General features: G+C 43.0%; 1 protein-coding gene across 5 annotated transcripts in view; it reads right to left on the reverse strand.

Moving 5' to 3' along the window:
- ARHGAP25 (Rho GTPase activating protein 25) overlaps window positions 1–13,270 on the reverse strand; it is a 92,231-nt gene extending 78,961 nt beyond the window's left edge. For 2 of the 5 annotated variants that reach the window (XM_063594895.1, XM_034953301.3), the window contains exon 1: window positions 12,805–13,254. In XM_063594895.1, coding sequence (XP_063450965.1) covers window positions 12,805–12,865 — 61 coding nt within the window. In that variant the 5' untranslated portion in view covers window positions 12,866–13,254. Of the gene's footprint in view, window positions 1–12,804 lie in introns of all 5 variants that reach the window. The other 3 variants (XM_063594896.1, XM_008956336.5, XM_003830920.3) reach the window with 2 other exon arrangements.
- Between the last annotated feature and the right edge of the window lie 411 nt (window positions 13,271–13,681).

The raw sequence follows: 13,681 nt of genomic DNA on the forward strand, positions 1-13,681 counted from the left end.
GACACATTTGATTTCCACTTTTAAAAGATGTCGAGTCTGGCCACCGTGCAGAAAATACATGGTCCAGGACAAGAGTGGAGGCAGGAAGCCAAGTCAGCTAACTATTTCCTAGACTAGGCAAGAAATGGCAGTGTTTACAGCATTGGAGATAACGGAAATAATCAGATTAAGGACATAAATTGGTGGTGAATCCAAAAGTCTTTTCTGGTGGATTAGATCTGGAGTGGAAGGGGAAAACATGAATGAAGATGACTCTAGGTTTTTAGCCTGAGCAACTCGGTGAATAGTAGAGCCTTTTGCAAAGGGCAGGTGAACTGGGTGTGGAGGGGTGGGAAGAGGGATGATTCAGAATTCTGCGTTGGACACACTGGGGGAGGAAGCCCGTGAGATATTCAGGTGGAGATGTGGGGCCATCCAGAACCCAGAAGAGAAGTTGGAGCTAATGTATGAAAGTTAAGGTAGGACTTAAAGCCATGGAAAGGGCTTTAAAGGTTTTAAGGTTGGATAAACGGAAGAGGACAGGGGGACTGAGCCCTGGGACCGGAGCCAGCTTCACAGAAAACCTGTACAGTCATACAGCACTCCATGCTTAGATGGTCCCTGCACTTGGTTTAATGCTTTGCTGTCACTATGTTGAAATTCTTAATAATTTTTTATCAAGGGACCCCACATTTTCATTTTGTACTAGGCTCCACGAATGATGTGGCCAGTCCTGCTTGGGACACTTCATTGTTAAGAGATCTGGTAGAGAAGGAGACTTCATGAAAGCAGACTCAGAAAGAGTAACTAATGAGGTAAGGGAAAGCCAGGGGGCACAGTGTCAAGGAAGTCTAAAAAGTTTTTTTTCAAGGAGAAAATGCTTGATTGTGTCAAATGCTGCAGGACAGTTGAGTAAGACGAGGACAGATGCTTAATTGGGCTGACTGATGAGTGAGAAGGAATCAGTCTATCACTTATATTTGAAAGCCTGTGTCAAGAAGATACATGGGGACACCTGTCTTTTTTTTTTTTTTTTTTTTTTGAGATGGAGTTTTGCTCTTGTTGCCTGGGCTGGAGTACAGTGGCCCAATCTCAGCTCACCACAACCTCTGCCTCCCAGGTTCAAGCGATTCTCCTGCCTCAGCCTCCCGAGTAGGTGGGATTACAGGCGAGCATCACTACACCCAGCTAATTTTTTGTATTTTTAGTAGAGATGGGGTTTCTCCATGTTGGTCAGTCTGGTCTCGAACGCCCAACCTCAGGTGATCCTCCTGCCTCGGCCTCCCAAAGTGCTGGGATTACAAGCGTGAGCCACCGCGCCCGGCCCTGTGGGGTCGGGGAGGGGGGTGGTCCCTGTCTTTAAACCCATGCCCATGCCCCTTCTCCCTCCATCTCCATTTCCATTTTTCACAGTCAGGGGCCTTACACACATGAATGTGGACACCCCAGCCCAGACATCCGAACTTTGTTCTGGGCCTCTCTGCAATCAACCGTCTGCAGAAAAACCACTGGGAGGACCTAGAAAACATTCTTGCAGCTCCTGGCCATCTGCGTAGGGAATTTCACAATCTCAGATGGTCTAGAAGGCAGGCAGGGCACAGGGTCTAGGTGGGCATGTCCGCTTGACCAGACTCCTTGCCCTGTGAGGAGGAAGGAGTACAGATGGAGCAAGAAAAGAGCAGGACCCTCTAAAATACATGTTTCCAATGGAGGCCCCTGTTGTCCAGGCCTATGGGCAGCACTGGAGATAAAGATGTGGGTAGACGAAAACTTTTGGTGGTAGGAAAATTGAGTAATTCTCACTTAGTTGTACATATTTTTCTCTATGAATGTTATCAGTGAGAGTGACGGCAGAAGGAAGTGTTAAGACCTAGAGGAGAAAATTAAAAAGTAGGCATAAAAGCTTTGGGGAAAATGAAAGTGAATTTACTAGCTATGTGCTATAGTTTAAATGATGGTGTCCCCTCCAAAATTCATGTTGAAACTTCATCTCCAATGCAACAGTATTAAGAGGTATGGCCCTTGGGAGGTGATTAGGTCATGACAGCTCTGCTCTGATGGATGGTATTAAGATCCTCATAAAAGGGCTTGAAGGAGTGGGTTCACCCTCTTCTGCTCTTCCATCATGTGAGGTCACGGCACTCCTCCCTTTTGCCCTCCCATCCCTTTCTGCCGTGTAAGACCACCAAGTCAGCATCATCTACAAAGAATGAGCCTTCACCTGACATGGATCTTGAAAGCACCTTGATCTTGGACTTGCCAGCCTCCAGAACTGTAATAAATAAGTGTCTGTTCTGTATAAATTATCCAGTCTCAGCTATTTAGTTACAGCAGCACTAGTGGACTCTTAAGACAGTAGACATAGTAAGTTTGTCTGGCTCTGTTGAGTGCCCACCTCAAATGACTGGTCATAAACTCAAAGTGAATCCAGGCAGCTCAGGGGTGATCTTCTCCAGCGATGTTCAGCTGTCCAGTTACAGGCACTAAGAAGGTGGATTATTAGGTTTAAATAGGGTTAGGGGTTATGATGAGGAAAAATGGCCAGAGAATTTAAGGGTGCATATTCAGTAGTAGATTTAATGCTAGTTATGAATCTATGGTAAGGAGGACCTAATGGGGTGACTGATAGTGAAAAAATGGTGGGACCAATGGAATGGTGGCTCACTGAGGTAATGTCAGAGAATTGCTGGAGTGGGTGAGCTGGGCACATAGGATGTGGTGGGCACAGAGTGGGAAGTCTGAAAGTGAGATTTCAGAGGTGGTACAATTGTAGGAGGTGACATGGTTTATTTATGACTATGAGTGGCTGAGCTGGTTGGAGGAAGTATTACCTAACAGCTCTGCAAAGGAGGTGGAACTACCGGCCCCATTTTTCAGATGAGAAAACTGAGACACAGAGACATTAAAGTGACTTGCCCAAAGTCAAAGAAGTGAGAAAAGGTTGAGCTGGAAATCAAACCCAGGCTCATCTGCCTTTAGGGGCCTCATTCTCAAAGACTGCCTACTACATTCAGGTATGTCTTCGTAGTTAAGTCAAGTGTCCTTTTTTGTTTTTCTTTCAGGAAGTGATTTTTATCTGGAATCTTACTTTTTATCTGTGAAGACACAAAGTTGACTACATTATTAATCACTTTCATTACCATGCTGGGCATTTCAGGCCACAGAAGAACGAGATTGGGATAATTTTGTGCTGGCCAGAAAACTGGTTAAATCCAGGGTTTTCTGGGGAGAAATAATGAAAATAGACCACATTTATTGGTGGAAATGCAACTGCATTGTCCGCGGGCACTCTCTACTGGCTCTAAATCAGAATAACAATGTGGCATTAGAAGCTTGATTTGTGGCTTTTTGGAAGGAGCATATAGACTTGAATGAACATGTAAAAACTTGCCCCTTGTAGATATCTAGGGGCTATGGCTCAAGTGGGGCAAGAAAAGCTTTTGTTACAGAACAAACTCTGTGTCAGCTTTTTAAACGTCACAGTCACAGTCACACTGCATATGTCTAATTCCCTTTAGTGGGAGAGCCCTGCTTCCTCAGAGTGTCTCTAATGAGACTGTCAGAATCCTAATCTTTTTCATCTTCTTAATTCTGAGCCTAGTAAAGTGTCCAGCACATAGTAGGTGTCCAATAAATGTGTGTCAATCAGAATAGAAGAAAAATGAGCAAAACGGTACAATCTCGCAGAAGGGAGAGGGACTAATTGTACCTGGGTAATTCAGGAAGCCTTCCCAGGACAAGCTGGGTGGTGGCCCTGGTAATGGGGAGGGAGAGATAGAGTTGGAAAAAATATATATATATCCAGAAAGCAGAATAGCAAACTTATGGGCCAGATATAGGACCCACAAGGGTAGGAATTTTTGTGTGATTTTAGAAAGAAGTACCTTGCAATACACTGACAGATGTGGCTCCCGATCTTTCTGGAGAAAATGTGAGCAAGACTAAAAGATTCATAAAAACAGATGGAGGAAGCTAGCATGACAGTTTCAAGGAGGCTGAAAAATGAATTTGGAAGGATTTCTAACCATGAGTACTAAAAAGAAAGAATAATGACTCCAGGTTTAAAGATATTTTCTCCTAAATCAATTTTTGCCATAAATTGTGTGGCTTCTCAGGAAATTCAATTCAAGAAACACACAAAGCACCTAAGACAATTACAGCTTTGTTTCCCTGGGCCTAGCGACCTGATTCTAGGGTTACTTTCCTGGTTTTCACACTGAGTTCCATGTCCCACGAGCCCCCTGAGTCCCAGACAAATCAGGCCAGCTGTCACTCTACCTGGGAAAGAGAATGAGGAACGCTCACAGGAAGAAGATCAGTGCCAAAATCAAGATCAAACAGATTGGTCTCAGGACAGAGCACAAGGGCTGGGCTGAGAATGGACTGGAGGTGACAACTCTACATCTGCTATCATTTTTACTCTGAGATGTCTGCATAAGGAGATTCCTCACTCACTAATAAAGTGGATTTCTGGCTTCTGAATGACCAGGTGCATAGAATCAAATGCAGAATGACAGTCAAAGAGGAAGAATGCATGCACAAGAATCTTTGGGTAGCAACAGCAGAATTGAGGACAAGAAAGGCAGGAGCCTCATTTTGAAGGTCCTGCTCTTCCCCCACAATTATATCTACAAATAATGATCTGAAAGAGAATGGTAGGCCAGGTACAGGACTCTTACAGCTAATAGGAAAAACTGCTCTGCCACTGCTGTAACCCACATGTAAGTGATCACAAGCAGTTAAACACTGAGCCCCTGAAGCCCAAACTAACAACTTCCAACCTCACTTCAGTGGCCAGAGGTACGCATGACAGTAGGAGATGGTGGGCAGCTCTGGAGGAGGAAGCACTAAGTCATGGAGGAGGGTCTTCCACACAGCAAACAACCCAGAGTCACTCTTTGCCTACCCAAAGCAAGGAAAGTTTGAGGAACTGCTCCTGTCATAGCACAGAGACAATGACATTTCTAAGGCAGGAATTCTGCAGGAAACTTACCAGAAGCTATCATTATCCTTATTAGAAAGTCACAACTCAGGCATTTTACTTATTTGGAAAATAACTGGCAAAAACAGACAAACAAAACAAAGCAAAAAGGAAGAAAACAAGAATAGCCATGCAGACAAAATTGACACAATTCATGCAAATTGAGAAGGAAGTGAGTACATGGCATTTGGAAGCATAAAGAGTAAGAAGCAGAACATGACCAGTCAACTGCAGATCAGCATGTGTGCTGTGAGCCAGGAACAGACACTGGGCAGGAAAGGAGATATCTGCAGATGTTGTAAAGACCATATGTCTAAAGAAAAGAATGAAGAACTAAACCTAATCAAGACAAACAAAACCTTGGCACTGCTGGCTGTGGTTTTCACCATTGACTTGATTCAAAGGAGCTGATATCAGATCTCCATTATAGCTAATGTCCATAACAATAATGATACTTACTAGTGTTTATGAAGCACTTACTAGATACCAGCTCTTATGCTAAAGTTTGACATAGATCATCTTCTCTTACCCTCACAATAACTGCATGAGTTAGCACTAGGATTGCACTCATTTTACAGTTGGAAAACCTGAGGACCAACGTCACACAGTGACCGATCGATGATACTGGGATTCAAATTCAGGCATTCTGGCCCCAAAGCCAGCTTTTTAACCACTGTATGATAGCTGGCTCATTCCATTATGGTTAGTTTACACTTTGTCAGAAAATTCTTTTTGTCAACTTTATAAAATTATTTTAAAATATTAAAAAGTATTCACATCACACTCAGGAACTCTATATCTTACTGCTTCCTCTTTCACTTTGAAACTCCAAACCAACAAGGAAGCAAATGGTTCAGCCACCATAGGCCAAAATTCCAGCAGTGGGGTATCGCAGCCCCATCCAGAGCTGAGATCCATGTGTGCATATTTTGGGGGTGGATGGATAGTACGGCGTGGAAAGGAGACAGTGCGGCAGCTGTCACCTTAGTCAGTCACAGCTTAAGGAGAATAGATGGTGGTAGCAAAGTTGAGCATCACTTTTAGAAAGGTGGAGGGGTGGTGAGGGGTGCCTGCAGCATGAGAGGCACAGCAGGGCAATGCTGCTTAAGTACCTCTCACATACAAGTGAGCAAATACATGTTTCATGATGAGTGACTCAATGAGTGCATGAAATGAAATGACTGGTCTGAATGTACTGAAGATTGCATAATTTTATGTAACTCTAGGTAAAGAATATGAGTGGTCATGGAATTGCGTTTTACTTTATGAACTAAAAGAAATAACTTTCAACATTTTAATATTCCTTGAACCTTTCTTAGATAAATTGCAATGCTCAGTCACTACTAAAAAGTAGGAAATCTGAAGCTGAGTGTGGTGGCTCATGCATGTAATCCCAGCACTTTGGGAGACTGAGGCAGGAGGACTGCTTGGGCCCAGGAGTTCGAGACCAGCCTGGGCAACATAGTGAGACTCCCCCATCTATATTTTTAAATAATAACATTTTTTAAAGTATGGAAATTATTTGCAATGAACACATAAACTCTGATCAAAGACAAAGACTAAAAGTATGCTAATCAAATGGGCGTTAGAAGTTGTGACTCAGCTTCAAATTTAGCTCTGCTTCCTGGCAGCCAAGACAAAGAGGAGAACACAGTAAGTTGCACTCCTGTCTTACTAGAAAGGAGGAAGCACTGCAGTCCCTCAAAGAAGACAAAGTTATTTTCTGAACACTGAATTCCCAAGCAACTTTCTCACATAGAGTTATACATAGAAGTTGCTGGCGTTCTCCATTCTTCATTCTCATTTTTCCAGTACAATTAGGAGCAGATTTCATGAAATCATTACTTGCAGGGAAGCTATAAACTGAAGATATAACATTAAAAGACAACTCAGTGAGCCCTATTCTGCGAGGGTAGCAAGATAATGTAATCCAAGTACAGCTTCTAGTCTGATCTGAGGTTGGAAATGAGACTGCCTATAAAGAAAGGAAACAGATGTTTGCTGAGCACCTAACATATGTCATATGCATGAAATATTTTCTTCCTCTCAGCATATGTGTTACTATCTCATTTGTAGAAGCTAAGCAACTTGCCCCAGATTCACTACTGCTTAAAGCAGAGTCCCAAGCTCATGCACACTTTCCTATATCACACGTCCTCCTTTCTTTCACAATTTTTATCAAGAAGAGTCAATGGACAATTTAGCCCCTTTCTTTGGGCAATCTGAGGTTATTCTCCCCAGTGAGGGCCTAGAGTGCTGGTGTTACATACCGTATTAAGAACAACTCATTTTGTTCAAAAGCCAAAGGATCAGTTACTTGTGGGGTTGACTCATATATGCATGTTCAGAAATGTTCATGGCTCTTATCTAAAAGGAAGTCCATAGTATTGAGAGCTGTAAACTTCTCTGTTTAAATGGCCTGGGAAAGGATTATTATACTCTCTCTCCAGTGATCAGAAGACCTAGAGACTCCCCGTGGACAAGATGTTTACATTGTGACCAAAGCATGGGTAGGAACTGGTGGTGGTAAGGGAGACCCAGATGGAGAGAGGGCTCCAGGCAGATGAGAAAGAGCTGGAAGCTACAGAAGGGAGGATGTGGCTGAAGTCTCCAGTGTGCAGCAGGAGAAGGGAAGGTGGCAAGAGAGAGGTGGGCAGGTAAGAAGGGCCAGATCATAAAGACTTTCCATTTAATTCCTTCATGCAGAGGGTCTATACATAGTATAAAGCCTTCTGTTTCTCCAAAAAAGTAGATACAATGTGCAGGAAAATCACTGTGAGAAAGACAGCGAGTCTGGGGCCCCCTCAAGAACATCTGCACCTAGATCTTAAAGAAGGTGAATGGCAGTGATGGGAACAGGGGTAGTGGGGCCAGAATTCCTCTTAGGCACCATCTGGGACTCCCATAGCTGTTCTCATCATCACTGCACCTCTCTCACCGCTTTGCAGTTGTTTCCTTGTCTCTGCCCCCACTGAACTGTATGCCCTACAGGACTGTCCTCATATTTCATATTTAGCTCAGCTTCCTGGCAGCCAAGACAAAGAGAACACAGTAAGTTGCACTCCTGTCTTACTAGAAATGAGGAAGCACTGCAGTCCCTCAAAGAAGACAAAGTTATATTCTAGGTCTGCCAGACCTATTGGTATCATTTTTTTTTTCTTTGCAAAGTGACTTTTGGTTTTTAAACAAGCTTTCAAAGAGAAAGAGGATGATGAGTAAAGCATAACACAAAAAATGTCAATTATTTTCTCTCTTTGTAACTTTTGTATCTCAGTTCCTGTCTGGGGACTCTACAAAATTTCCATGCCATCCTCTGTGACAGAATCCCCACAATCTGCCTGTGCCTCGCTGTGGCTCTCCGTCATGCTCTTCCAGGTACTATTTGGTCTCAATTGCTGTGGCCACCAGTGGGACTTTGCTTCTGCTCTTTACTCCCTCCCATCTCTTGTATCTTAACACAAGTTCAGACCACTCGACTGGGGTGCACCTTCATGCAAGATTCTTTCCTCAAGCTGCGTTGTGTGTGATAGGACCATTTTCATCAACTTACTTCTCTCAATTGGTCCCAGCATCTTTCCAACACCCCCACAGTGGGCCTTACTCAAAAGGACCACATTCCAGCTGGTGGAGTCTCCATAGAGTTCTCCCATTGGATGCTACATGAAGATGCTTCATAACTGTGAGGTGTGAGACAGGGAGATGGCAGCACTACCATTAATGAAGTGACTTATAGTGATGTATACCCACGCCAGGGCCATTGGGCATCTTAACCCTGGCCTAGTTTCAGACACATAGGCACCAAGAACCATCAAGCTAGCCTCTGCCAATCCAAGTGCACAGTCTCAGACAAAGTACAGAATCTAAGCTGACCTCATCTGGCATGTACAGGGGGAATTTTGTGCATGAGTGGATATAAAACCAGGTCCTGTTTTCCCATCACCACTTAGGTTGGTCCCCACTCTGCTGCTGCTGCAGAAGGCCCAGAGGTGAGTGACATCAGTCCTTTTTCCTCAAATAGCCAGAAGGCTGTTGGCCTGGGCAGCAGGAAGCATGCACTTCGTGGAGAGAATTTAATTTATGCCTAAATGTTAAGTCAACAGCAACATTATGGACAGACATTTTTACTTAAACAACCAATGGCAATGTAACCTCTGCATAAAAATAGAGTGGGCCCTGGAAGGAACAGCTCCCTTGTGTAGCTGTTCACTGTCTATAGAAGGCCATGTTCATATTCTTTTTTTTTTTTTTTTTTTTCTTGAGACAGAGTCTTGCTCTGTCGCCCAAGCTGGAGTGCAGTGGCATGATCGTGGCTCACTACAACCTCCGCCTCCCGGATTCAAGCAATTCTCCTGCCTCAGCCTCCCAAGTAGCTGGGATTACAGGTGCCCACCACCACGCCCAGCTAATTTTTTGTATTTTTAGCAGTGACTCTACTTGCATGTGTGGGGACCTTTATCTATCGGGGACCTTTATCTATCAGGGACCGGAGGCTACTCATGGAAAGCAAAGACTTTGGGCACAGCAAACAGACCACATTCAGTCCATAACCCAGGCTGGTCTGGTTAGCATATAGTAAGTTTGGTAATGAATTGTAAAGAAAGCACTCACCACTTTCTGATGTTCCGAAAGCTGAACATCAAACAAACACAAATCAGTTCACCATGGGCTATATAGTTTCAGGATTCTCCTGAAACTGGGGAACCAGCATTTCAGTGTTCAAATAAGGTACAAAATGTGCTCAAGTAGACTGGCCTGGTCATTGGGAAGCCATGTAACTCTTTCAAGAAAGCCCTGTAACCTGGGGCTGGAGGTCCAGAAAGTCTGGACCTGTCCTCCAGTGATGACAATTCAGTTAAAAAGGCACATAAATTAACGAGCAAAATATTTGAGTAACTGCGTGAAGGCAGTGAAAGGCTGTCATGATTCTAAAATTGAAAATGATAAAGGATCAAAGGAAGAAGTGTGTGCTCTTGGCTCCACCTCAAGTCAAGACTGTTTGTTCTGCATTTTCCTTTTTCTTCCAACCCCTATTCCTGCCAGGATCAATAGGTCAGATGCAGGAAGTTCTGTGACTTTTCTTCATCACTGCATGAAAATCTGTCAGACTCATGGTAGTGGACTCAGGTGAGTCTGCCATCCAGCAAGACCCTCTTCAGCTCTGAGATGGAAGTACAGTGGAGAGTCCCTCCCCTCGCTCTCAGAGACTTTCACTTTCACTCCAGCTCACAAGATTCTGGGGAAACTGGAAGCATAGCTCATCAAAAAAAGCTAGGGCCCCTTTCCTGGGTCACATTCTGGGTCAGTGTCTTGCTATTTCACCAAGTGCCCATTCTAGTGTCCTTCCTAAGCTATGGCCTGGCTCCCTGAGGACAGATCTCAATAAAAGCCTCCAAAAAATTGAGCTACAGAGTGAATCATGAGTTATATTTGGGTTCTAGTCCCAAATGACCTTATATTCCACCCTTTTGGTGATCATCTACTCCAGGAGTTCTCAATTAGAGAAGATATTACCCTCATCCCCATCCCCAAGGAACACTTGGCTATATGTAAAGACAGTTTTATTTGTCACAACTGGTAGTGGTAGGGGGGTGTTACCATCACCTAGAAGGTAGAGGCCAAGGATTCGCTAAACATCCTATAATTCACAGGACAGGCCCCACAACAAAAAACTATCCAACCCCAAATGTCAATGGTATCTAGGTTGAGAAAACGTTAAAACCACAGACTGTCAGCTTTCCTGACATAACTCCCAGTTCCACAGGTCTTCCCAATAGAGGTAAGTTTCTTTGATATATTGGTAAGCCAGTTCCTACAGTTACACCTGGACACAGGATGCTGGAGAGGGGACTGGAAGTCCTGTGACTGAGTCAAGGGCTCTCCCCCATCAGAGGACTCAGATTATGATCTGAATTCTAGTTCATGTGACACTTATAAATGCACCCTATTGTAGTCCAGTCCTTCAGGGTGACAAACTTATAGATAGCATGGATAATGACAAGGGCTCCTCTGTATTTCATTATGTCCTTATTATTATTTTTTCATTAAGTAATACTAAATAACATCATCTGCTTGTTTTTGTTGGCTGAAGCATTCATTCAGCCAACAAATATTTATTGTGTGCCCAGTTAAGAACAAGCACTGTGCCCTATACTAAATGGGTGAAAACTGTCTGCTGGGGCTAGTGAACGTAGACCACAGTACCTACAGCAGGAATTCTTCCTCAGGTGAGGATGAAAGTGGGGGGTGCTTGTCGAAATGCAGGATCCTGGGCCTTCCTCCAGAGATTCTGATTTTGTAAGGATGGTGCCCAGAAATCTGCATTTTTAGCCAGCACTTGATGTGAGTCTGATATAGGTTATCTATGGGACCATGCTTTAAGAAACATTGGTAAAAATCATGAAATTCACTCAATCAAATCCCAGACGTGAGTATATGCAGTCTTTAGCTCTAGTGTGGTAATTTCCTATATCTGTGAAAAAAAATCATTTAACTATTAATTGTCTCAACTTTCTTGTTTTTTAAACCAAAGGAGAGTAAGACCCTAATAACCTGTGTTCAAACACAGGTTCAAACATAGGTGGAGAGAAGGCAGAATGACCTTATTTATGTAGAAGCAGGACACTTTCAAAGGAACAGAACCATATAATTTGTATGACATAGATTGAGCATTAGCCAAGTACATTTGTATCAATGATAGTTAGGAGGAAAATCTCTTGCTTTTGTAAGAGGTATGAACACTACCTTTTCTCTGAACTGACCTCAGCATACAATCATTCACAGCTTGATTAGGGAACGCTAATCTCCCCTAGTTATCAAGATAAATGGCTTCTCTGATTACTCTGTTTTCTTTCAAACCCTTTCTCAGACCTACATCATTAATGCTCCGCTTGTGACTTTTCAATGGAGCACTTATTTTAGTAGCACACTTAACCCCATTAGAGGTTCAAATCTAAACCTTTTTCCAAGCAAAATTCCTCCAAGCTGTTAGAAACACCTTAATACTTATCTATATCTAATATCAAGGAAGTTATCTCATGTATGGGTGAGATACATAAATGTAGGCAATAGTTTTCAGCCCGATTGCTCTGACGTGAATTACTGTGACCAATTTAGCAATAGAAGAAATCTATGTAAAGAACTTCATAACGAATATATAGATTAAACTTAATGTATCACTATCATCATTAGAAGGACAGGGTATGGATTAAAGGCCAGACTATCTCAGAAAATATGCCAGTCTCCCTTAAAATAATAAAAAATACATCTCTTTTCCAACTCATCTAAGAATTCCCTCTCATTCTGTTCCTTTAATTATATTTTTATTATGTAAGGTCTTTATTATACTTTAGTACATTTTTATGTTCCTGTCTTGTTTTTGTTGTCTACCTTTTGCTACTACCTTTTAATACACCTTGACTCCTGGGCTCACAAAACAGAATACCCATTGAATTTACTTACAGATTGAGCACTTCAAAAGACTCTAGTCTTTGTGCTCCTGTTCAGAACCATTCAAAATATGGATGAGTTTCCAAACAGGAAGGAAATGGAATATTCTAAAAACTCACAGTTTTGTGTGTAGTCTGTAGCCTTAAATCATCCGAAGTACCCCAGATCCTGCACACCAAGGAGTTCCATCCCACTGTTTTGTCCAAATGAAAGAGAACCCCCTCCCAGCATTTTAGAACTTGGACCTGGCATGCCAACTTAAATGCAAATGGTCCCTCAAACTCAGATTTGCTGCGAGATCCATTTTTAAGTAGACTATGCTCCCTGCAGACCAACATGCAAATGGTGCTCGAGTATACGTAAGAATCACAGAGGCAACGAAAAGACACCAACCATACCTATTTTCGCAGCCTCCACTTTCAGGTTGAAATCCCAGTTCCTTGGCAATTTTAGGGACATTTTGCTTCCAGTTTAAGTGAGTAGTTAGTGAAGCGGTGAGTCTGTCACAGTTTGCGCCCTTCTTGTCTTTTCGCTCTTTCCCTCTGTTTTTGTGTCTGTTTTTGTTCCTCCTTATGATTGCTTCACAAGCAATCTTAGGCTTGAGGCTGATTTGCCAACGTGTCTCCTCCTTTCTCTTAGATGAAAGGTCCATCCATCTGTCACTGGAGGATGGCACCCAAACTCCCCCAGCCTCCACCCTCAGTCCCACAGGGGCTAGCACCCTGCTTTTCTTGCTTTCAGTTTTACCAGAAATATCCCAGTTGACACTTCCCTCTGCGTCATGGGAAGCAAAGCTCCTTTTCGAAAGAATCTCAGGCCTTACTGAGTTGAGGTCGTGATAAACAACTGCTGCCTCTTGGTTTTGTGTGTGTGTGTGTGTGTGTTTCTTTTTTAACTGTCTGCTTCCTTGCATTTGAGGAAGTGGGTGGCTGTTCAGTGAAGATGATACATTATGAGCACTCTTTCTTGAGAAAATGGTTTTTGGAAATGCTTGAAAAACCAGAATCGTTGCTTCTGTTATAAAAGATTACAGTTTTAATTAAAAGAAAATGTCGAAACTCCCATCATCTACTTCAACTCTAAGCTCTCCTCTTCCTCACCTAACGGATCAAGCATCCAAAAATGGTCAGAAAAACAACAAGCATTCCCCCAAAGTTATCTTCTTTTAAATTCTTCCTGCTGTAAGGACCATGTCGCAAGCTCTCCAGGTGCTCAGGATAAAGTTTGCAAGTGATCTCAGCCTGATGTAGGGAGGGTTTTGATGTATTTGGCTTA

The sequence above is a fragment of the Pan paniscus genome, chromosome 12 (genome assembly GCF_029289425.2).
Source record: "Pan paniscus chromosome 12, NHGRI_mPanPan1-v2.0_pri, whole genome shotgun sequence".
Classification (NCBI taxonomy): Eukaryota; Metazoa; Chordata; class Mammalia; order Primates; family Hominidae; genus Pan; species Pan paniscus.